This window comes from Trematomus bernacchii, unplaced genomic scaffold (genome assembly GCF_902827165.1).
Source record: "Trematomus bernacchii unplaced genomic scaffold, fTreBer1.1, whole genome shotgun sequence".
Lineage (NCBI taxonomy): Eukaryota > Metazoa > Chordata > Actinopteri > Perciformes > Nototheniidae > Trematomus > Trematomus bernacchii.
In genome coordinates, this window is record NW_022987593.1 from 17,875,807 (window position 1) to 17,902,132 (window position 26,326).

Here is a 26,326-nt window from a genome sequence, read left to right on the forward strand (position 1 = left end):
GCGCATTGATAGTGATGTAGTTGACTAAAGAGTACAGCGTGCAATGGTGAGTGAGGGGTTTACAGTTGGTTATGAACCTCAGAGAACTCAGAGAATATGTGACTATTGCATAATTAGGACACACCTGTATCGATTGGATTTGAGTCCATCATCACTTTTTAATTAATATTGTAATGACAGTTTCTCGATGAAGTCTCATTTATTTTCAATAGCTCAAATGTCATGTGACCCAATGACTCTAAATCAATGCAAGCATGTAAAACAACAATGAACACTGTTCACCTTTTATTTTAAACTTTGTGTTTTATTCAATATTCAGATTATTATTTTTTCTTAGCTTCCATGTCATGTGACCCAGTGACGCAGCATTGTATTTCTACACCGGATGAATACAACACACCTGCTTTTCAATAAGAAACGGTATGACAACATTAATTTCGAAATAAAAAAGCACAACAATCCTATAAAAACGGCTGTTTCCTGTTTGCCCAGTGTTGTTATACAATGCTTCATTAATATGAGACTTTAACAAAAAGAAAAAAAACAGCAGAGGTATCAATAAAATACATACAATGTTAATTAGAAGGTGCACTAAAATCCACTATACAAAAGGTGTGTCCTACTTGTCCAGGGTACAAAAATGCATATATTTACAAGAAAGCTATTGAAAAATAAAAATGGTCACATAAATGTTAATAGTAAAATGTGCTCAGTGCATCTCATACAGAGTAAAGCAAAGTCTTAAAAACTTTAGGAAGTGTGGATGGATCAGTGATTTATTCAATAAATGTGACTGCAGTTAAATGAATGTCCACATGGTGGCACTTGTGTAAAGGCTATGAGAGGCTGAGGAGGAGACTCACGTAAAAGAAACAGCAGATAATAACATGCCAGTTTACCTTTAAGTACATTTTGTAATACAATGCAGTAGTAATGCAGTTATGTTACTTGTACCAGAGTATTTTCACACTGCAGTATTTGTACCTGTTCTTAAATATCTGAGTACTTCTCCCACCACTGGTTTGGTGTCCTGGGACAAACTTTTGTTTGATGACCCCTTACTGTGGGCGGGGCTTCGACCTGTTGCAGGATATACTTTACATTACTAGCATTGTGCTGTTTCTAACCTCATGACAACATTTAAAAAAAAAGGTGACAGCAGCCCTGCAGCTAACCGTGTGAAATCAACAGTAAATAGTGCCTTTTACCTTCTAACTCTGCAGCTTTTACGCAATACACGTGTCCGATTAAATCTGCTCCTGCACGGTTAAAGTCCAGTTGAGTCAGTTCCAAAGTTGCTCAGAATCCCAAATTCTGGTCAATATTTACAGAGGCAGGTTAGAGATTAGCTCTCTTCAGCAGCTGCTCACCGTCCCAGCTGCTCTCAGGTCAGTGTCTGCCTCAACATGCAGTGTGTCCGGGTGCTGAGAGGGCTGAGGCCGCTGTGCAGAGCTCAGCTGTCCGCGTGGACCGGGACCAGAACCGGAACCAGAACCCAGAGCCAGGCAGCGGGGACCAGGCTGGACCTGAGCGGGATCTATCCGCCCATTGCGACCCCTTTCACCGCAGAGGAGGAGGTGGACTACCCGAGGCTGGAGGGGAACCTGCAGAAGTATGCACAGATCCCGTTCAGAGGTCAGACCCGGGACATGTCCCCACTCCCCAACACTCTTTCGAATGGCTGGTTTTGTCCTTTTGCTTCATTACTTTGTTTAAAGTGTTTTCAAATAGCTTGCACCTAAACATGTTAACTAATCAATCAAAAAAAGAAACTGTACAAGGTGTATTATGCAGTCATTATGCAATAATTTTGAATATTTCTTGATATAGTTTCAAAGAGCAGGTAAACAACAAGAGATCAGTATGATTTGATGACATTTTAAATGTCTACTCTGAAATCATGCTGATCCCCAATTGCATTGCCTACAATTGTATATGTTAAAACTGTTTAAAAATCTTCTGACCTCTATGTCCCCACCAATAATTAACACATAATGACACCTTTGTGCCCAAGTATCAGAGAGCAAAATAACAGATAAAGGTCAGGTTGCTAAAAAGCTGTTTTAATGTGACCTGAGTAGGCGTTCAGGGGTCGTTAAGAAAGACCCGGATGGTCCATAAACATAGGGCTTTTTATGTAAGTCATTCTAAAACATATGGTTGCATTCCTATTTTCAATCATTTAAGGGCTTTGTTAAAGTAAAGAAACACACACATTTTATATATTTAACATTTAGAATGAGAATATTATTAACCAAAAAGTCATCTTTTGGAGTCCATACATCATTTATTGTAACTCAGATACACTTAAAGGTGGGTTAGGTAATTCACTTCAGAAACCCTTTTGTTATATTCCATGGAATGGTCTTAACATCCCGATAGCAATGAATATATGAAATGCTTTGACAATAAATATATAAAAAAATGTCATCTGTGGAAGCCGTAATACTGTAAAAAGCACGACCAATCATCTGAGCCGGCCCGGCTAAAATAACTGGATGGCCTACCTGCCTGTCAGCCTTCCATCTGTGCACAAACTTATCTCGTGCCCTCATTGGTCATGTGCGCGTTCGTGTGTGTTGGAGGAGGGGCTCTGTAAGGAAGTCTGAAGGAAGGGGCCGATTTTTTTCGGTTGTGTACTTTAAAATTCTAGCGCACTCGAGCTGGTTTCTCCATTCTTACCTACCCTACCTTTAAGTATTTGCCTCTGTTAGGTCAAATTTGACACAGTATAAAGACTAACAGTGAGGAAGCAGTAATCCAGTGAATGTAAAACTCAGATGAAAGACTTTAGGAAAACATGAATTCAACTTTAGTCTTTGTTTAAACTCGTTACCCATTCATTAAAAGCTGCTGGGTGTTCTCTGGTTGTCAGCTGGTTATCAGGATCAGTTTAGGGGCCTGACAGAGAGGACAAAGTTCAACATAGAGGAAAAAACGCAGAATCACCTGGAGATCTGCAGCTGTTTGTCGCCATCTAGAGGATTTCTATCGCTAATACAACGAGACTTTTTTAATTCAGTCCTGCATTTATTGAGTTGTGTTATGTGTTGCTCTGTCTGTGGATTTGGAGCTTGTTGGTTGTTTGTGAAGCACTTTGTGTAAGTGTATGAAAATGGCTCTATAAATAAAGTGTGATTGATTGATTTATAAACAGTAGGCTACTTTGAAATTGAAACACTTGTAGTTTTACTTTTCCTCTTTGTTCAGTGCTTTAGACATCCAGAAAGTGCAGTATCTAAATGACCTTCAATGTTATGTGATATCTACTGCTACTACTGTTATTTCAATCAGGAGAGACGTTGATGTATGGAATACATATTTATTACCGGGACACATAATATGAACAGGAGAATGAAATGGTGTTTGGCGATTAGGCCCCAGTTTGCAGGATAATCATTCAGGAGGGGGAAGAACCGCTCCGATGAAACCCCCCGGGGTCTAGACACTGGTGGTGGTGATAAGTAGGTGGGAACGGACTGAAGGGAGAAGGTTTAGCTTGGTCCTGAAGGAGACGGGAGGCGAAAGGGGTGGAGGAGGGTTGCGTTTTGTCACCTGAAATGACAGCTGGCAGAGGGAAGAGCAGATATAAAGGGATTAGCGGGAGCTATGATAGGCTTGTGAGAATGGGGAGAGGAGAGATTGGTTAGCTGGGGAGAGACGCCCCCGATCACTTAATGAGGAAGGAGAGTGTAATGTGGTGACGTGTAATCTGAATGAAGAGCTTGGTCTTCCTGATTGAACTTGCGCTGAGCTTAATTTATTATCAACTACTATGATCCCTAAGCTTTATATGGACATATTGCATTTCATTTTAAGATAACAAATAAATAAAATAATAATAAAAACAAACCAAACATGGATGCCACTTATGTGCAACAACACTTATGTTACTAGTTAAGATTATTACTACTACTGGCAACTACTCCTTAGTTCGACCATCTATTACTGTAACAAGAATCTGTATGTAAGCTGTGCAATATATACATTTAATGCTCTTATCTACCACACTTAATTCTACGTGTTACACTTATTTTATCTTATAAATACTTCTGCTACTTACTTATCTACCTGAATGTGTTCATTTTATGTGGATTCCTTGTATCTTATAGTGTTTTATTTTTCGTCTCAATCTATAATTAGCTTTAAAGGGCCCATGTCATGCTTTTCTGGTTATTACCCGTCCCCTTGTGTGTTATGAAGGTTTCTATGCATGTAAACGGTCTGCAGAGTCACAAACCCTCAAAGTACACCCTGTAGCGAGTAAAACTCTAACACAGAAAAGACCTGTCTGTGCTGCCCCAGAACGCCTCGTTGGAGATTTCTAATTTTCTTCCTGGGTACAGTGACGTGCCCATACCCAATCCGTGGAGCCGTTACGTTAAGTCCGCGGATTGCTCCAAATGGACCAATCCGCGGACTGCCTCACACACACACACACACACACACTCAATCTTTTCTCAGCTGCAGCTCCGCCGATTTTTCAGCCTGAGACGGCGGGACGCGGCGAGGCTGTGAGTCGGTGTGTGAGCACACACACACACACAAACTCCCAGCCAGGCTGCGGGTGTGTGTGTGTTAGGGCTGGTTTCGGGCTGGGTTTCGCTGTGTCTCGCTGTCTCGCAGACGGCCACTGGGCTCACAAGGGGGGGGGCAGGAGCTCCTACAAGCCGTGTAGGACAGAGAGTGAATACACGTACTATACAGAGATGCTGTATGAGAAACCAATGTGAGTTTGGAACATTGAACAATATAAATCTATTCTAGTAGACCTCAACAATGGAATTATGATCAGTAGAAATGGCCATGACATGGGACCTTTAATAATGTACATTTCCCCAGATAAAGGAATTATTTTTTTCTTTTTCTTACTTATTCTTTATTAGTTCATTTCTCACATTCCCCTTTACATCCAATAGTACTCCAATTTAGATGAACAGTTTCTTTAACAAGGGGTCATAACATATTTAAGGTCTCAAATCCTAAAAATTAAACATGAGACTATGAAAAACTAAATGTATAGAAATCAAATCAACACCGAGAACGTAAATAACACAGGTATAACAAAAATAAAAGATGGAATATGATGAAGGAGATCTGATTCTGTGTTGCAGGTCTGGTGGTCCAGGGCTCTAACGGAGAGTATCCCTACCTGACGGAGCAGGAGAGGGTGGAGGTGGTGAGGACCGTCCGGCGATCTCTGCCCGACGACAAGCTGCTGATGGCCGGGTCAGGCTGCGAGTGTAAGTGTGTGTGTGTGTGTGTGTGTGTGTGTGTGTGTGTGTGTACTCTCAACCCATCTTATGTACAACTTTAACTACAATAACTAATGAAAAGCTGCTTACATGTTCACCAAAATACAATTATAAAACCTGAACATTTGCTCCTTTCGTTCTTATGTACTAATAAGTGAAGTAAAATGTCCTTCTCAATTCTATAACAAACCCTCAGAGAGACGAGGAAATGTGAATTACCTCGCTCTGCAGTCCCTTTACTTCCATTTTCTTCCTTTATTCACAAACAATATAAAGACCCGGGCTCTCACTTCAATAATTATTAAAGCAGTACATTTTCCAGGTAGTTCTGTTTCCTAACATCTCAGGGTCGTGTGTGTGTGTGTGTGTGTGTGTGTGTGTGTGTGTGTGTGTGTGTGTGTGTGTGTGTGTGTGTGTGTGTGTGTGTGTGTGTGTGTGTGTGTGTGTGTGTGTGTGTGTGTGTGTGTGTGTGTGTGTGTGTGTGTGTGTGTGTGGTGTGTGTGTGTGTGTGTGTGTGTGTGTGTGTGTGTGTGTGTGTGTGTGTGTGTGTGTGTGTGTGTGTGTGTGTGTGTGTGTGTGTGTGTGTGTGTGTGTGTGTGTGTGTGTGTAGGCATTCAAGCTTACAAGGCCTCTTTGCATTGTGTTTCCACAGAGGAGCTGAAATCTAAGTAGGTACTATAGAAACAACCCAGCTAGTCCACCATAACAAAACATAAAAAGCTCCTGCAGCCACGAGCTACTCTGTGAGGAATCCGTCTCAATAAAATGTATTTCAGATGTGTGTTTGTTTGTCTTTTACATTTTACAGGCCATACATAACAACAGGAACTAGAGTTAAAACTATAACATGAAGTAGAAATCAACAAATCAGGTTTTCTCACTCCTATTGGCTAGCGCTCCAACACATTGTACGTGATAGGCTAAGAGGCGGGACATCTCTAAAGTAGAGACACTACATACTGATATACACCTGAGCATCAGCAGGAGAGGACTCTTTAAAGTAGAGACACTACATACTGATATACACCTGAACATCAGCAGGAGAGGACTCTTTAAAGTAGGGACACTACATACTGATATACACCTGAACATCAGCAGAAGAGGACTCTTTAAAGTAGAGACACTACATACTGATATACACCTGAACATCAGCAGGAGAGGACTCTTTAAAGTAGAGACACTACATACTGATATACACCTGAACGTCAGCAGGAGAGGACTCTTTAAAGTAGAGACACTACATACTGATATACACCTGAACATCAGCAGGAGAGGACTCTTTAAAGTAGAGACACTACATACTGATATACACCTGAACATCAGCAGGAGAGGACTCTTTAAAGTAGAGACACTACATACTGATATACACCTGAACATCAGCAGGAGAGGACTCTTTAAAGTAGAGACACTACATACTGATATACACCTGAACATCAGCAGGAGACGACTCTTTAAAGTAGAGACACTACATACTGATATACACCTGAACATCAGCAGGAGAGGACTCTTTAAAGAAGAGACACTACATACTGATATACACCTGAACATCAGCAGGAGAGGACTCTTTAAAGAAGAGACACTACATACTGATATACACCTGAACATCAGCAGGAGAGGACTCTTTAAAGTAGAGACAGTACATACTGATATACACCTGATAATTCGCATTATAGGGCCCCTTTAATCATGAAAACCCTCCGACTGACCAGAAAGCCCCTGGAAAAATGTATTAACAATTTATTCACATTAACAACTTCTGACTTTATTGATTTTTGTGAAAAACATCTCATTAATGATTTACCAACCGTTGTATCTGCACATGTGATGCTTTATTGGAGGGAAACCCATGAGGATTATTTATTTAACTGCAAATACTGCCAAATAGAAAAGATTAAACGAGCCCAAAGTGTCTTTTGATGCCTGAAAACATGTTCTTGCTTCTAACAGATCTATAAACATTAGAACAACATGTCATCTTGCTTTGTTCTGTAGGAAACTTTAACTAACCACAGTGATTCCCAGTAGACCAATAATAAAGCTGAATAATAAAGTTCTTGCCGCTCTTTTTTCTGTGCAACCACTGGACATGTAATCTTTTTCACTATTTTGGTCTGTTTTTTTACAATTTTTTTGAGCGTCTGTTTTCCTTTGTCGTTTTTTCACTATTATTGTCTTCCAGCTAGACAATAATAAAGCTTAATTATTAAGTTGTTTCCCCTTTTTTTTTTTTTTTTTCGTGCAGCCACCAGAGCCACGGTGCAGCTCACAGAGAAGATGGCGGCTGCCGGAGCTGACGTGGTGCTGGTTGTAACGCCGTGTTTCTACAAGGGGAAGATGGACAGCCGCGCTCTGATCCAACACTTCACTAAGGTCAGCTCACACATTCTCACACATTCTCACACACACATGCTTTTAAAGAAGGTAGCGTCACAAGGGCCACCTCGACAAGAAACCAATGGGATTTTTCCATAGGATCATGGAATATTGAAGCACTAAGGTTGAAACACACATTTATGATACTTAAATGTAGTGTTCAGCAGGAGGACAGGTTCAGAGGTCAGTGAATGATCCCTTTAAGAGATGATCATCATAGATATAATGATCCTGTGTATCTCTACCTGCTCTGATCCACTGTCACACACACCTTCAGTGGTAATATCTTCACTTCCTCCCAAGTGCTGATGTATGGAAACATCTTCTCAGTGAAAGTGTGTGTGAAGGTGTGTATGTGTGTGTTAGTGTCAGGGTCAGAGAACGACAACTTTCCTCTGTTCCAGTCCAGATCCACTCTGAGCCTCTGGAGCTTCTTCTTCAGGCTGAGAGGAGTGTCTGGAGCTGATGGTGAACATGCTACGTATTCACCTTTATAGAAACGTATTCCCCATGATCCAGACTCTGTGTCTCCCTTCCTCTGGACAGACTCTGCTGACACACCCAGTACCCAGAGTGTACTGTCTGTAACCTGGACATCCCAGCTGTGAGTCCCTGAGTTAAAGCCCTCAGAGCCCAGGACTAAGGCGTGTTTATCAAACCTCTCTGGATTATCAGGAAGTTTCTGTCTCCCTCCTCCTCGTCTCACTCTGGTCAGATCTTCAGACAGGAAGAGTCTTGGATGAGCCGTGTTTGGGTCCAGGATGAGAGGAGAGTAGGACACCATGTCCTTCATCTTGCTCCAGATGTTGAAGCTGAGGTTGCCCAGGTGTTTGGCCTGGTCTATCAGAGCTCCTGAGGGCAGCTGTGGATCCTCCAGCAGGGGGCGCTGCAGCCTCTCCACTGCAGCCTTGTAGTTGTGCAGGAAGGAGACGTCTTCATCTCTCAGCTCCTCCTCTGTGGCTCTGACTGTGTGGGAAAGAGCTGCTATCTCTCTGCTCACAGCCTCCATCTTCTCCTCCATCATCTTCCTCTTCTGCTCCTCTTCCTCCCTCAGTGCAGCCATCCTGGCCTCCTCTTCCTCTTCTAGAAACTGGTGAAGCTTCTTAAACTGCTCCTTGATCTGCGTCTCTGTGTGTTGAGCCTGGACCTTCATGTGTCCTGCTGTTTGATCAAACTCCACTTTAACTTCTTCAAAGAGCTTCAGTTTCTCCTGAAAGGGCTGGAGAGACTTCTGGAGCTCCTCTCTGAGATCCTGAGCAGCTTCATCGATGGGTCTGAATCTGTGGTTGGTGTGTGTTTTTGAATCTCTGCAGACGACACACACTGGCTGCTGATGGTCCAGACAGAAGAGTCTGAGTTTCTCAGAGTGCAGACTGCAGAGAGCCTCTGGAGGACTATGATCTCTCTCCTGTAAGAAGGTCTCACACAGGTTCTTTAAAGCAAAGTTCAAAGGTGGATCTCTTGAGATTCTTCTCTTACAAACTGGACACTCCTTCACTTCTTTCCCATCCCACCAGGTCTGCAGACAGGCTTTACAGAAGCTGTGGCAGCACGACAGAATGACAGGATCTCTAAAGACTTCCTGACAGACCGGACAGGAGAGATCTTCCTCTAACCTGGACGCCATGTTGTCTCTGAGTGAAGCTGAAACACAGCAGACAGGAAGTACAGTCAGTCATGGCTCCCCTCCCCCTCCTCTACTGACTTCACTGAAATTCTCTTTGAGTGATGTTTGGAGACTCACCTTCAGGGGGGGAGGGTCAGCAGGTTGAAGCAGCAGTGTTGTAGTTTCCACTTTTCTCTCCTGTAGCTGAACTCAGAGGAAGTTGTTAGTTTGGTCTGAAGGTGAATGTGATCGTCTGTTTTTCAGTCCGTCTCTCTCTCTGCAGTGAGGGAGAATAACAAACTGTTTCCTGGTTTATCTCAGGTGAGTCAGTGAGGGAGGAGCTCTGTCACGCCTCCTCTGCTGAACTCTGTCTCCTCTCATGTAACTCAGGGAGTGTCTCAGTCTAAAGTGCGGATTTATTGCTGGAATAAAGGTTATAGTGGGTGAGTTACATTATTAACTAAGATGTTGTTAAAGAGGTGAAGTATGCTCCCATAGTGGGAAGGTTTCACAAACCAAACTCAAATATCTGTCAAGTATATGGCATCAGTTTAAAACATTGAACCCATTTATCTCTAAGAACCTGTCAACACTCCATCAACAAATTATCCTGGACTTCATCACAATGGCATATTTCATAATTATGTTATTCATACTAACACATAATCAGCCATGTAAAGATAACCATTCATTTAGAGAATTAGCAATCGTTATGCTATAGACCAGGGGTCGGCACCTCTGCCAGAGCGCTTCTCCCCGTTACCTCCAGAAGGAAGCCATGCACGCCATGCATGCCACGCACGCAACGCACGCAATGCAGCGCAGAAGGAAACAAACAATTTAATAAATTTAGACCGCAACAGAATTAAACAAGCGACTGCCTGTTTTTCCTGACCAAGGACAGGTTCCTTGAACACAACACGAGCGTAACGTGTCATTTTACATGATGCCGTTTAAAAAAGATGATAATAAAGGGCGGTGCCGGTGTCAGTACCATGGGTGTTTCTCAATCGCGAGTACGCTTGCTTGGTAGCACATGTCTGCCGAGCATCTTGCTTCAAAAGCGAGGCAAGAATACTTCCTGGCATTCGGAAAACGAAGAGTGGAACAAGCTAGCAAGTGTGCAGGTGTGTGTCATATGAGAGGCCCCGCCTTACATCTTCCGCCACAGATTTTGGAAATTGGTCCGTGCGCAAAGCATTGTGGGGATTTTAAGACCGCGGAGTCTACTCGTGTGCAGCCTCGATATTTCTCCAAACGGAGTACGCCGGGCTCGGTAGATTTCCAAGTATGCTGGACATTGGAACAGTACTTCGGCGGCACTCGATGACATAGTATGCTCGAAATAGTGGCTCTGGAGCAGCTTTACTCGCGATTGAGAAACACCCCGGCCGTTTCTCAATCTCGAGGATGCTGGCTTGGTAGTCGCGTACTTCCAAGTCACTTCCTTCAGAAACGAAGCAAGTATGCTTTCAAGCCACGGCTTCGGAAAACGAAGAAGAATGGAACAGGCTAACAAGTGTGCAGGTGTGCGTCATATGAGAGGCCCCGCCTTACATTTTCCGCCACAGATTTGGGGAAATTGGTCCGTGCGCAAAGCATTGTGGGGATTTTAAGGATGCGAAGTCTACCCATGTGCAGCCTCGAAATTTCCCCCAAACCAAGGACGCGGCCTCGGTGGAATTCCAAGTATGCTGGACATTGGAACGGTCCTGCTGCGCCACTTGATGACGTAGCATCCTTGAAATATTGGCTTGGAAGCCAATATCCTCGCGATTGAGAAACGGCCCCTCTATGTGTTCGCCCTACCATATGTGTTCGGAGTCCGTCGCTTACCAATGACGTCACGCATTGTGATTGGCTGTACGGTAATCGCACGCTGATTGGTGTAACTAGGGGCGCTCTATTACAATTCAAAGATATTTGGTTAAAAAGAACTCAATGGTGCTCTAGGAGGAGATTCAGGTGATAAGGTGTGTGTGGGGTACCTTGGTTGGTGATTGGCTAATGGTTACACAAGCCAAAACATCGTTATGACATCATAAAGTGGCCAAAATCTGATCAGCTCATTTTCAGACAGGTTTTTATAGAAATGGATCAGGACAAAAAGAGAGAGAATCTTTGTTCCTGAAACTTTCAGAGTCTCTTTTCACAGAGGGGACACATGTTGATGTAGAAGAGACATGAAGAAGAGGGGACACATGTTGATGTAGAAGAGACATGAAGAAGAGGGGACACATGTTGATGTAGAAGAGACATGAAGAAGAGGGGACACATGTTGATGTAGAAGAGACATGATGAAGAGGGGACACATGTTGATGTAGAAGAGACATGAAGAAGAGGGGACACATGTTGATGTAGAAGAGACATGAAGAAGAGGGGACACATGTTGATGTAGAAGAGACATGAGGAGGAGGGGACACATGTTGATGTAGAAGAGACATGAAGAAGAGGGGACACATGTTGATGTAGAAGAGACATGAAGAAGAGGGGACACATGTTGATGTAGAAGAGACATGAAGAAGAGGGGACACATGTTGATGTAGAAGAGACATGAAGAAGAGGGGACACATGTTGATGTAGAAGAGACATGAAGAAGAGGGGACACATGTTGATGTAGAAGAGACATGAAGAAGAGGGGACACATGTTGATGTAGAAGAGACATGGAGAAGAGGGGACACATGTTGATGTAGAAGAGACATGAAGAAGAGGGGACACATGTTGATGTAGAAGAGACATGAAGAAGAGGGGACACATGTTGATGTAGAAGAGACATGAAGAAGAGGGGACACATGTTGATGTAGAAGAGACATGAAGAAGAGGGGACACATGTTGATGTAGAAGAGACATGGAGAAGAGGGGACACATGTTGATGTAGAAGAGACATGGAGAAGAGGGGACACATGTTGATGTAGAAGAGACATGAAGAAGAGGGGACACATGTTGATGTAGAAGAGACAAGAAGAAGAGGGGACACATGTTGATGTAGAAGAGACATGAAGAAGAGGGGACACATGTTGATGTAGAAAAGACATGAAGAAGAGGGGACACATGTTGATGTAGAAAAGACATGAAGAAGAGGGGACACATGTTGATGTAGAAGAGACATGAAGAAGAGGGGACACATGTTGATGTAGAAGAGACAGGAAGAAGTGGATTTTGCATAATAGGTGACCTTTAATTATATAGCCTTTGTATTGATTTTTCTTATATGTCGTACGGATATGTCGTACGTATAAAGGTGATATTTTAGGAAACATGCTTACAAATCTACTCACTAGTTGTTTTAAGCAAGCTGGAGAGAGGTGTTTTGCAGGAATAAAGCAGAGATTGAGAGGAGGTGGCAGTCTGGATTTCTAACCTGTTCTCCTCCCTGCAGGTGGCGGACCGCAGCCCGGTGCCGGTGGTTCTGTACAGCGTTCCTGCAAACACCGGGCTGGACCTGCCGCTGGACGCCGTGGTGACGCTGTCTCAACACCCCAACATCCACGGGCTCAAAGACAGCGGAGGAGACGTAAGACACGCTTTATTTGACTCTGTGTAATCTGTGAGGAGATCCTGATCAGGGTCAGCTTTTGTCTTTTTCAATTTGTTTGTATATGGTTTATTTGAACAAAAGGAAACCCATAATCATTTATTAATGGTTTAATACAACTGCAATACTGGCAAATAGGAACCAAAAATACATTTGATGCCTGAAAACCCAAAATGCATTCCCTTGATCTTTATTTTGTAGTTAGATATAAGCAACCGCAATCAAAAATAAAACAGTCATACTGTAAAAAATGGCCAAAATCTGATCAGCTCATTTTCAGACAGGTTTTTATATAAATGGATCAGGACAAAAAGAGAGAGAATCTTTGTTCCTGAAACTTTCAGAGTCTCTTTCCACAGAGGGGACACATGTTGATGTAGAAGAGACATGAAGAAGAGGGGACACATGTTGATGTAGAAGAGACATGAAGAAGAGGGGACACATGTTGATGTAGAAGAGACATGAAGAAGAGGGGACACATGTTGATGAAGAAGAGACATGAAGAAGAGGGGACACATGTTGATGTAGAAGAGACATGAAGAAGAGGGGACACATGTTGATGCAGAAGAGACATGAAGAAGAGGGGACACATGTTGATGTAGAAGAGACATGAAGAAGAGGGGACACATGGTGATGTAGAAGAGACATGAAGAAGAGGGGACACATGTTGATGTAGAAGAGACATGAAGAAGAGGGGACACATGTTGATGTAGAAGAGACATGAAGAGAGGGGACACATGTTGATGTAGAAGAGACATGAAGAAGAGGGGACACATGTTGATGTAGAAGAGACATGAAGAAGAGGGGACACATGTTGATGTAGAAGAGACATGAAGAAGAGGGGACACATGTTGATGAAGAAGAGACATGAAGAAGAGGGGACACATGTTGATGTAGAAGAGACATGAAGAAGAGGGGACACATGTTGATGCAGAAGAGACATGAAGAAGAGGGGACACATGTTGATGTAGAAGAGACATGAAGAAGAGGGGACACATGGTGATGTAGAAGAGACATGAAGAAGAGGGGACACATGTTGATGTAGAAGAGACATGAAGAAGAGGGGACACATGTTGATGTAGAAGAGACATGAAGAAGAGGGGACACATGTTGATGTAGAAGAGACATGAAGAAGAGGGGACACATGTTGATGTAGAAGAGACATGAAGAAGAGGGGACACATGTTGATGTAGAAGAGACATGAAGAAGAGGGGACACATGTTGATGTAGAAGAGACATGAAGAAGAGGGGACACATGTTGATGTAGAAGAGACATGAAGAAGAGGGGACACATGTTGATGCAGAAGAGACATGAAGAAGAGGGGACACATGTTGATGTAGAAGAGACATGAAGAAGAGGGGACACATGGTGATGTAGAAGAGACATGAAGAAGAGGGGACACATGTTGATGTAGAAGAGACATGAAGAAGAGGGGACACATGTTGATGTAGAAGAGACATGAAGAAGAGGGGACACATGTTGATGTAGAAGAGACATGAAGAAGAGGGGACACATGTTGATGTAGAAGAGACATGAAGAAGAGGGGACACATGTTGATGTAGAAGAGACATGAAGAAGAGGGGACACATGTTGATGAAGAAGAGACATGAAGAAGAGGGGACACATGTTGATGTAGAAGAGACATGAAGAAGAGGGGACACATGTTGATGTAGAAGAGACATGAAGAAGAGGGGACACATGTTGATGTAGAAGAGACATGAGGAAGTGGATTTTGCACAATAGGTGACCTTTAAAATGTATGACTTGCTACATCAAACCCCTCTTTGGCCTTTTTCAACTTTTTTTTAATCTGAGGAATTTGATTGTGTATTTGCGGATACGTTTTACATATGCACCTCAAACACCATCTGTCCGTGATGTATAATCTGCAAGTTCTAATGACTCAGCAGGTCGTCGGGTCAGGTGTAGGAAGTGTTTTACATCTGCGTCTGATGTACAGTCTGTTTAATGTGTTAACATATTTAATGCAGTTTTTACAGAAGCTCAGATGGTGCTGCATTACTGATCACACACAGAACACAAGTAGTGCCTATAAACCTCCTTTCAAATGTACTTTGGCCCAAATATTACAAGATTGTACTCCAGCTAAGACCATGAAAGGTAAAGAATTAAGACTTTCTTACACAAGTAATCGGCAAAATAGCAGGAGTTTGCCGACGTAGGTAAATCTGTTTGCCCTTCATATTCAGAATAATCGTATTCCACTTGTCTGCCTTCCTCAAATTGACCCCTCACCTCTTGTTTTCTGCGTGTGGCCTCCTCCCGCCCACCCTCCGCTCTGAGTCTGAACTACTCCCACGCTGCTGTCTCCCAGCGAGTGGACAAACATGTTATTTCCCAAATCAGAAATCCATTTCAAAACTTCTTGCAAACACTTCCCACACAGACGAAAAGGTATTAAGGGCTCGACAGGAGCAAACCGCTTTCTTTCCCTCCGGCAAAATCAAGCCTGAAGGATAAAAGTACACTCTTTACTTTTAGGATCTCCGGCAGGCACCACTTTCCTTTCTGCTTTACTGGAAATAGGCTGCTTAAATCACCACCATATACACACGGCTGTTTCCACTGATTGTGCTGAATTACATGCTGAACATGACTCCGACCAAACATGCCATTGCAGCAAATTATCAGTGATTTTTGTGTGAGAAACTCCCTTTCCTTAAAATTCAAGCCTTTGCAGACCGTATACATGCACACAAACCTTTACAACACACCACAGGAAACGGAAAACCCCAAAAGCATAATAGGGCCTCTTTAAAAAGTAACTTTCCAACACTTATAATGAGGTGTGAGTTCTCTGTGGGGTATTCCTATAAAAATAGCTGTTTTTGATTTGTTAGATGATCAAACAGCAGCACAGATTCTCTCTGTCCTGACCATCTGAAGACACATCACGTAGAGATAGATGTGTTTGTGGTTCCCTGGGCTTCTATTTTTGGCTCAGCCGTTGGTGTTTTTATTCTCTCTGTGCAGCAGCGAGATATTTTGATGTTGATGATATATAGAAAAAGAGATGCAGTCACATCTGACAGACTGGTCATTTGTGAATAAATGAACGAGACAAACTGTGGGTGAAAACAATCATCTGAATCCTGCTTCAGACATTTGGCATCCAGCAATCTTTCCTACTGCAATTGGAAGTTTCTAAAGGCAAAAAAGTCAAACTGGAGATATTTAATTGACTTGTCATACATGTATAGTTAAATATGTGCTACTCTTATAAGAAACACTACAGTTTCACCTGCTCTCGTCTCATGATTCCTCCTACCCACTCTTTTCTACTAATATCTGGTTTTTTACTTTAAATCTGTGCACCTCCTGCATGTGCCAGATGTCTGAATCCATTATCGCCTTTACACACCGACCAAAATAAACCTGTTTGTTTATTGCAAAAAATGATCGTCTGTCAGGTGTAATAATTACAATGCCTTCTTTTGTTTATCACTGCAAAACGTCTGAACAGATAACAGCTGCAAATTGATGTTAAAGTTTAAATAACTTGTGAAACAAACATCTCTAAAGAAGCATGTTTTTTGGTTTAGATATATATTTGATTTTTATATCAACCATATATTCCTAAACAGTACATTTCCGTGTTTTGTCTCAAAGCAATATTGTGCACTAATATTTGGCCGCTTGGTTAAACCCACACATGATCAGTGCCGTAGTTTTCCTCTGAGATCAATTTCCCACTGAGCGCCGTGCACAGAGCTCAGGTTATTTCAACTTGAACCTCTGCTGCTGTCAACCTTTCTGAAGGGAAACCAATGAGATAACAAGATGTGTAGCCAGAAGCGACACGTGCAACCAGGGGAGGTGGAGATTCATCAAAGTGTTCCCCGAATACATAACGCATCATTAAAAACATTTCATTTTCTTGCCTCATGGGACAACCAGGTTTGTTAATATGCATCGCTTATTCTTCCAATGCTTCTTTGTGCATCTTTGATAACGTATAATATATATATAGGGAGAAGTATTGTACTTCTATCATTTACTTAAAGGGGACCTATCATGCAAAATGCACTTTTGTACGTCTTTTCTACATGAATATGTGTCCCCGGTGTTCCAGGGAACTCACCAAGTGTCAGAAAACACAACCCTCTCTATTTTCCTCCATACCCAAATCTCTAAAAAAGGGGCTGCAACGGATCTGATAAAAACTGATCCAGATTTGAACACTGTCCTGACGTCAGGACGGTGGCGCTACGGCTATTGGGCCAACTCCACCAATCAGGAGGAGACAGCCACGGCCATTGCCGTTCGAAAGCGCTGGAGACGCTGTAGTACATATGCCAGGCCTGTAGATGGTGCTGTTCTCACAGAATCAGCCCTTGCTAAAACAGAGCTAACATTTTTCAAATTGAGCGAAATGAGGCATGGCTAAAATGCATGATCTGTTTGGTATTTTGAAAAGAAAAAAGTATAAATATGCCTTATATAGGTATGGTCCTACACTATATTATTCAAATATAGCATGATAGGTCCACTTTAAAGTACCAAAATTATAAGCAATCGTTATGCAAAATGGCCCATTTCAGAATAGTGTTCATCAACTTGATGATTACAGTTCATCCCAAGGGGAACATGAATGTTACGGCAAACTTTCCAACAGTTGTTGAGATATTTCACGAAATCGCACATTTGAACAGCATGTTGGTGCTAGAGGAAAAGTCAGGTGACCACAACAATGAGGTGGATTTATCCTCTGGGGACCATGACTGTCTGTACTAAACTACATGGCAAACCATCCAATCGTTTCTTTAGATATTTAACATAAAAGCACACATTTTAACCTCATGGTGGTGCTAGAGGAAAAGTCAGGTGATCACAAAAATGAGGTAGATTCATCCTCTGGGGACCATGACTGTCTATACTAAACCAAATGGCAATCTATATATAACAACTGTTGAGTTATTTTACATTAAACACACATTTGAACCCTGGTGGAGCTGGAGGAATAGTCAGAAGATCTCTGATATGAGTAAGATCCATCCTCTGGGGACCATGACTGACTATACTCAACTACATGACAATCCATTGAATAGTTGTTGAGATATTTTACATTTAAAGACACAAATATGAACACCATAATCATGGAAATCGGCTGGACTCATCCTCTGGGAACCATGACTAATTCCATGTAATAAACTTCACGACAATCTATCCAATAGTTCTTGAGATATTCAAGTTAGATCACAGTTAGAGGACCAGGAGACTGACAGTAGCATCCATAAAGCCAAGTCATTACGACAAAGAGTCTATTTATTTTAATAGAATCAAGCCCCGGACACACCAAGCCGATTTTGGCCGTCAATGGATGTCAGGCCGACGATGAGCGTCCTGTCGCCCTACTCAGATTGGTGTGTCACGCACCGTTGTGTATTTTTTTTGGTTTGTTTATATCACGCAGTCTGTTCTTCTTCTCTCGGTGTATCACGCAGTCTGTCTTCCGGTTGTTGCCTCTTTTGAATGACGAATACACACTACCGCCGCCTGCTGGTAAGGAGAGTTATTGCCACTCACGCATGCGCAGTTCGTACGTGCTACTTGGCCGTCGGCTGAAGTCTTTGCGGTGTGTTCCAGTGAGACTGTTGGCCAAGGTGCAGGAGACGTGAGGAGACACAACAGTCGGGCCTGTCTGTGTGAGTTCTTTGGTGTCAGCTTGGTGTGTCCCTACTAGGGCTGTGCAATTAATCGTATTTTAATCGCAATTACGATTTTGTCCTGCCACAATTACGAAAACAACATAATCGAAAAAAACAATTATTTTGCTTTGCTAGGTTGTGACCGTGCAACATATTTGATCTAATTAATTTTGGTCTCATTTATTTGTATTTATCATATTTATATATGTTTAGTAGCTTGGGGAAGTGCGCTCCAAAATATTTGTTAATCTTGTTTATTGGTATTTATTATTTTGATATTATTTATTTAAATGTGTTATTTATTTTTGTATTGGTTTTTCAGTTGAATTATACGTTCAGGGTAATCAACAGTTACAAATATACTGTTCAAATTATTATTTGTATTTGTTTTAAAATTCAATAAATGGATTTTTTCAAAGTCAATGAATAATCGTATTTAATAATCGTGATTATGATTTTTGCCATAATCGCACAGCCCTAGTCCCTACCTTAAAAGCACATAAATGTTTATGATATTTAAACTCTGAAATCAGATTTTTCTCTGTGTTTCTACACACATATTCCACATTGATGCCCTGAGGTCACAAACATAATTAAGATAGATACAAAACTGAGAGAAAAGGGTATAGAAAGTGCATTTTTGGACTGATACATTATCACAAGACCACAATCTTCAGTAGAGGGTTAAATTCCCTTTTGTTCTCACTATAAAGAGTGTTTCTCCGACAGTTCTCTCGCTGCGATGTTATTTTTCTCACCAGGAAGCCGTATCGAAATAGCCAGAGTGCTGAAACCCTCAGCAGAGCAGCAGGAGCTCCTATAACCTGATTGACTGACTGATCAATTACAGTCCTGCGTGTTTGAAATGACTGATATGGGGAAACTGATTGACAGTCGGCGGGTAAAAATAGATCCTGAAACCGTGATGGAGACTCAAACCGGAGCTGATGCTTTTCCCTGCGGAGTTTCAGTTCCATGTGTTCGTCTCCCTTTGAACAGTTCAGGTTTATTTGGATTCTGCGCTTCATATCCGGATTGACAAAAGAGAATTAAAAGAGGCAAAACAAAATAGGGAGCTTATCAATTATTCATGAGCCTTTCCCCGTCCCCCTCCCCCTCCCTTTTGAAGGTGATTCCTTTTTATTTCTCACTTGGGACTTGTCTCTCCTCCTCCTCCTCCTTCTTCTTCTCCTTGTCTTTGGGCTCTTGAATTATCCCCTCCTCCCAAAACCTCCAGCATGTTAAGAGTCGATTTGAGCGATTTGTTTACCCTGTGAGATGTTAGATTTGTCTCTTGTGACAGCGTCTCCGGGGATTTATAAAATAACTCCAGCATATATTTCCCCCTGACAGCAGGGAGGAGGGAGGACATAAAACACTCCTGATTTGTAAACCTTCTTCTCTCCTTTCTTTCTTACTTCCTCAGATCTCACGGATCGGCCTGATTGTTCACAAAACCAGATCGCAGGATTTCCAGGTGTTGGCGGGCTCAGCAGGGTTCCTCATGGCCGCCTATTGTGTCGGTAAGAAGCTAAGTGAGGACTAACGGAGCTGTTGATCCTCACAGGGAGGAGATGGTAGCCTTGTTATCCCTGAGGCTGCCATCTTGCTCACTGTTTGTTTCCTTTTGATCTCTCACCAAAGCAGAATTTGACTCTGTTGTCTTTGTATATCTTTCATTTCGAGTCCTGTGTTACATAAATGAACATCCACATAATTCACAAATATCTTGTATTATTCGATGTTCTGATAAATGCTCTTCCCCATGAAAAGTGCGTAGTCGCATGTTAACATCCACCTCTTTCTACCCATAAACCCTTGGTGTCACTTCCTGTAGTTGCACAGAAAAATGTCCCAAACATGTCCTCTTTATTTTTCCATCCATCCGTCCCATTCTCGTGAACGCTATATTCTAGAAAAGTCAGGAAGAAATATCTTCAAATTTGTCCCTAACGTCCTCATAGATCCAAGGAAACACTGCTTTGATTTCAGGGGTCATTAGGTTCACCGCGACCTCACCAAAACACTCTTCTGGCCCATAACGCCAGAATCAAAATACTGATTAGGACCATTTGCAATCTGCTGCTTCCAAATTGTTGGATGTGCCCTAGAGCTGCAACAATCATTTCATTAAAGGTGGGGTAGGTAAGTTTGAGAAACCGGCTCGAGATACACTTGTTGTTATATTCCATGGAATGCTCTTAACATCCCGATAGCAATGAATATCTTAAGTGCTTTGACAAAAAATCCATAAAAAGATGTCATCTGTGGAAGCTGTAGTACTGTAAAAAGCACGACCAATCATCTGAGCCGGCCCGGCTAAAATAACTGGATGGCCTACCTTCCTGTCAGCCTTCCATCTGTGCACAAACTTATCTCGTGCCCTCATTGGTCATGTGCGCGTTCGTGTGTGTTGGAGGAGGGGCTCTGTAAGGAAGTGGCAGATTTTCTCCGGTTGTGTATTTTCAAATTCTAGCGATCTCGAGCCGGTTTCTCAAACTTACCTACCCCACCTTTAATGTCTAGATCGAGCCACAGAAAGAAAATTGCCAACTATTTCATGAATCAGTTAAATGTGCAAAACCATTATGCAAAAAGTGTAGAAATTGCCCCCCCTCCCACCAGATGTGGATATGTCCTGCTTTTCTCTGTTTCATATCATATTAAAGTGAATATTTAGGCTTGGACTGACGAAACAAGACATGTATAGACATCCCCTGAGACTTTGAGCAAATGGGATGGTCATTTTTTTTACTGTTTTCTGCCACTTTCTAGAACAAACATAATCAGCAGATGAAAAGACAATGGAAGCAATCTTTAGTTTCAGCCCAGATTTGAGTTGTACAATGCCAGATAGATTCTTGCTTCTACGCTCATCCACATCTATGCAAACCTTATTCCAATAAAAGTTGAAGACAGAACTTTTGTTCTTTTACGTCTTGTGAAACCTGGAAAACTGAGTCTGATAGTTTTATCAGAATGTTCTATTTCTCCTAACGTAAGAGTTTGAATGTTACAACCATACCATAATCTCAGACTGGAAACAGTGGAGACACACATTTCTTTAGTGTTTAATCCAGCAACCCCTCTGAAGAAACCACACAGAAAATAACTAATTGTATGTACCTGTCCTCAAGACCATTTCACATTAAAAGCCTTTTTCAAATAAGTCCAAATCGCCAACTTTTTAGGATTTAAGGGAAACTTAATGCTGCACTTATTATCAGCCCATAGTGGTTTCTCATCCTGTGGGAAAGCATGTGATCTTTTATTTGAAGTTGCAGTGAATCATAAAACACGAGCAACCTTGCGCAGCAGCATTTTGAAGTCACGTCTTCTGCTTCTCGACATGCCGGCCACGTACCGTGTTCTGTAAACCCGGATTAGATAACACGTTAGGGGATCGCCATCAATATGAAGCTCAGAAACCTAATGAGTCATGTTCACCCTCTATATATACACACACACACACACACACACACACACACACACACACACACACACACACACACACACACACACACACACACACACACATACACATACACATACACATACACATACACATACACATACACATACACATACACATACACACACACACACACACACACACTTCTCTCTGATCTTTGCTCTCTGGCATGTTCTGATCTCCATAACTGAAATATGGCAGTAATTGGCAGTGTGTGAGACTGACACAGCTAAGGCTGAGCAAAGTCACATCCAGCGATTGAAATGCTAATGTCTCCATGGAGTGTGTGTGTTCAAGTTTTGAAGTCCGATTTGAACACCCCACCACCGAAATCCTGAAAGGGTCCGGTCGTCTATTAGTCAGTCGACACCTTGTAGAGCCTCACGACAAAAAGAGTCACTCTCATCTACGGGTTTTCAGGGAAGTTTCAAAAGCAGCAGACATTTGATTGTTCTTTTGTATGATGATCAAAAGAAGGGAAGACATCTCTCACAATGCTTTTGGTTCTCTGACAGAAAGAAATTGTGTTATCCAGCTGTTATTGTGGTCATTATGCAATTGTTTAAAAAAGCATGTGTTAAAATGGCCCTTTTATGTTTGTTAGTGTGTTACATAGGTTTTAGTGCATGTAAATGGTCTGCAAAGGCTACAATCTCTGTGTTTCCTCCAGAGGGAGTTTTTCTCCTCGCCTGAAACTCCTCCATTGGACTTGTTTGTTTACTTCCAGAACATAGTGACATCACTATGTAACACGTGCGCTTCTATTGGCTAGCGCTCCAACACATAGTACATGATAGACTTAGGGGCGGGACCATGGATGTATAATAAGAACTGGATACAGCGTGGGAGGCGGGGTCTCGTTCTTTCCTATGAGAGCTGCTCATTGGCTCATGAAGGCAAAATGGCCCAACTTTTGAGAGAGCGAAACGTCACAGATTACCCGTCATGCCTAGCTGTCAGAGCAGAATAACCCGTATGTGCGCTCACAGAGCATGCGCCCCTTAAGCCCCGCCCCCCGAGCTCCCACTCTCAGATGCGCGTTCATAATGCAGAGGAAAATAACTCTCAGAATAACGTTATTAGCACATTTTACAACTTGAGGACCGAATGTTTTTAATAAGGGCTATACAAATGTTCATACTGGGTAGTTTATTTAGTTTAAAAAAAATTATCCAACGATTTACAGACGTCTCTTTCCCAATGTAAGTCAATGGGAAAAAGTGTTTTCGGGCCCAGCAACCCATACGGAAGTGTAGTACCGCCGTTTGGCCACAACGAATATTTTCCTCACGGCCCGTCCACACGGCGGCGTGCGTTGAAGCTTGCCGGCGGGGGGGGCGGCGCTGAAACTCGACCAACCACCAATCACATGAATCTCCCGCCCCGGACACACAAGCACGCGGTTTGATTGGCTAGAGCTTGTACTGGCATATGATTCGATTGGCTGACGCTTCCGCCGAAGCTTCAAAAGTTGAACATTGCTCAACTTTTGCAGTGAATGGGCAGAAGCGTTGAAGCTTCAACGCACGCCGCCGTGTGGACGGGCCGTCAGAGTCCGGCGCACTTCCTGGGGGCTTGGGCGGGACAGTTTCTAATAATGAATCCCTACAGAATGTAATTCACATGAAAACCACAAAATGTAGTTCATCCAATGCACAACTGTTCCCTTAAATGTCCCCATGTGATAAATCAAAACTAAAAACTCAAACAATCAAAAGGTTCCTTAATTGAACTAACAATCAAAAGTAGTCAATATATTTGTGTTTGGAAGTGATAGTAAAAGTGTTATTGACTACAATTATAATAACTTAGTCAGCGTTTTGTGTTTCTCTCCACCAGCTGTCAGTCGCCCAGAGGCTTTCACAGATAGACAAAAGAAATACTCAACATATTTGTACGTAGAAGTGATGAAGAGTTTACGCATAGTGTGCATAATTAGCCCTCTTGTGTCTCTTTCTACGAGCCGCCAGTCGCCCTGCAGCCGCCTGTCAATCGCAGCGTTGGGTAATCCGCTGTCAGCCGTGAGATGTGAGCGAATTCAGCCACAGAAACATAAATCAGACAGAAAACATCCGCCCATCAGCAGTGAATACACAACAACAACAACAACAACAACATCAACTCCAAGGCCACGGACGGAGGCTGAGTGAAGCTCCTCTCCTCCACCAGACGCTCACAAGGAGATGTCACTCTGAAAGGCCATGATATCTTGTTGCCTTGGAAAATGTATGTGTATCGAGCTCTGTAAATAAAAACCCGACATCACACTCTGCCTACTGATGTGTCGGGGAAGAGGAAGACGGAGGGATGAAATGCTGGACTTCTCTCTCGAAATCTGCTGTCAGTGAATCACTTATGTCTGCGTGTTGACAACAGAGCTGTAAAACCAGGACAGTGATGGATGGCTTTATTTAAGGAGGACTTAAATCCAGTTAGAAAACATCCTTTCTGCTCCGTTTTATCTTCCACATGTGGAAACTCCAGCTGCAGGAGTTCTCTGATGGTTGAAGAAATGGAAACTCTAGTGGTACTTGTTCTCCGTTGTGATGAATGCTAATGTTTCAGCGCCCTGCGTGTGATTGGTGGATGGAGTATTCAATATTCTAAACATACTCGGAGCTGTGTTGAGTGATTGTACGCTGTGAGATGATCAAATGTGATTTATCAGGCTACTTCCTTCAAGTTCACATGGATATAAAACATCATGTTATCACTTCGTTGTGGACAAACCTTAACGCTGCACCGGGTTTGTCTGCAGAAATATGACTCCTCAAAATCCCTGTGAGAGGACTTTGCAACATCCTCTGCCTTGCATCAAGTCAGAGGGATTTAATGTTGATGATAGGTCAAGTTTTCTCTTGTCGCTGTCCTCACTGCTTATTAACTTGTTGATGACCACCTGTAAATGAATTAGGGTTAATGGGATGAATGTATAGTATGTCTATATAGTTTAAAGTGAGGCTGAAGAGTTGTTTTCTGCTGCAATCCTACCTTCACCCTTTTAAATGTCTTAAAGGGGACCTATCATGCAAAATGCACTTTTGTACGTCTTTTCTACATGAATATGTGTCCCCGGTGTTCCAGGGAACTCACCAAGTGTCAGAAAACACAACCCTCTCTATTTTCCTCCATACCCAAATCTCTAAAAAAGGGGCTGCAACGGATCTGATAAAAACTGATCCAGATTTGAACACTGTCCTGACGTCAGGACGGTGGCGCTACGGCTATTGGGCCAACTCCACCAATCAGGAGGAGACAGCCACGGCCATTGCCGTTCGAAAGCGCTGGAGACGCTGTAGTACATATGCCAGGCCTGTAGATGGTGCTGTTCTGCCCTTATCTGCCCTTACACAAACAGAGCTAAAAAATGTCAAATTGAGCAAAATGAAGCATGGCTAAAATGCATGATCTGTTTGGTATTTTGAAAAACAAAAAGTATAAATATGCCTTATATAGGTATGGTCCTACACTATATTATTCAAATATAGCATGATAGGTCCACTTTAATTCAATACACGAATGATTTTGCAGTGGCTTTAACCTTTTTCGAAGCTGTATATTAATTCTTCATCTCTGTGTGTGTGTGTGTGTGTGTAGGTGCGGTTGGCGGAGTGTGTGCGCTGGCCAACGTTCTGGGCCGCGAGGTGTGTGAGTTGGAGCGTCTGTGTGTGTCGGGGCGCTGGCAGGAAGCCAGAGTCCTGCAGCAGCGCCTCATCGAGCCCAACGCTGCCGTGAGTACCATCTGCTGCTCGCTGCACGCTTTATCTGCCGCCACACAGAGACAACTCTCACAAACAGCGACAGACTGGAGCGTTAGTCACAGGAATCTGAGCTAAAACTGATCTGGAGTCCAGAATAATCTCACAGGTTGCATTAAACCCCAGGGAGCGAAGACAAACTGCAGTTTAGTCCTGCAGGATTCATTGCATTCTTAATATTTAGGTTAATTATCTGCATTTAATGACGCTTTAAATTTAAGTCCAGACTTGCCAGAAACAAGGACACTTCCCTCTGCTTAATACACATCACTGTTGATATGCATATACTTACATTTAATGTTCATTTTCTATTTAGTTTAGTTGTTAATTCATGTGGCATGCCTTGTAAACATGTGACAAATCAATTTCCCAAATTAGGCTCAATAAAGTACATTTACAAAAATATTTTAAAAGTAACACAGTAAACCTAATTAAAACTCAAAATGAACCCTCGTTAATACAAATACTATGTACAATTGCTAATACTACCTTGTACTTAAGTGTATTTAATAATTCATTTTATTATATTCTTTTATTATAATTAAGTCCTGTTGAAAAAAGGTGAGAACTACAAACAAAGTGACCAAATTATGACTTCAAATCAAAATAAACGTTACACAATTTGAAAAGTTTACCTGCTGAGACCGTGGTTTTTT

At 42.3% G+C, this 26,326-nt stretch overlaps 2 protein-coding genes across 2 annotated transcripts in view; one reads left to right on the plus strand and one right to left on the minus strand.

Moving 5' to 3' along the window:
* Window positions 1-1,101: 1,101 nt before the first annotated feature.
* hoga1 (4-hydroxy-2-oxoglutarate aldolase 1) overlaps window positions 1,102-26,326 on the plus strand; it is a 29,872-nt gene continuing 4,647 nt past the window's right edge. Inside the window, exons 1-6 of the mRNA XM_034130095.1 lie at window positions 1,102-1,635; window positions 5,115-5,243; window positions 7,498-7,625; window positions 12,615-12,749; window positions 19,867-19,963; window positions 25,510-25,643. Coding sequence (XP_033985986.1) covers window positions 1,407-1,635; window positions 5,115-5,243; window positions 7,498-7,625; window positions 12,615-12,749; window positions 19,867-19,963; window positions 25,510-25,643 — 852 coding nt within the window. The 5' untranslated portion in view covers window positions 1,102-1,406. The remainder of the gene's footprint in view (window positions 1,636-5,114; window positions 5,244-7,497; window positions 7,626-12,614; window positions 12,750-19,866; window positions 19,964-25,509; window positions 25,644-26,326) is intronic.
* LOC117482075 (nuclear factor 7, brain-like) lies at window positions 7,760-9,554 on the minus strand. Its single transcript, XM_034130073.1, has 2 exons — window positions 9,373-9,554; window positions 7,760-9,272 (listed from the first exon to the last, which is right to left on the minus strand). The coding sequence occupies exon 2, from the start codon at window positions 9,253-9,255 to the stop codon at window positions 7,870-7,872; it is 1,386 nt and encodes a 461-aa protein (XP_033985964.1). The 5' UTR covers window positions 9,256-9,272; window positions 9,373-9,554; the 3' UTR covers window positions 7,760-7,869.

Excerpts from the sequence above, each read along its gene's own strand:
- LOC117482075 (XM_034130073.1), bottom strand. The coding sequence starts at position 9,255 with ATGGCGTCCAGGTTAGAGGAAGATCTCTCCTGTCCGGTCTGTCAGGAA.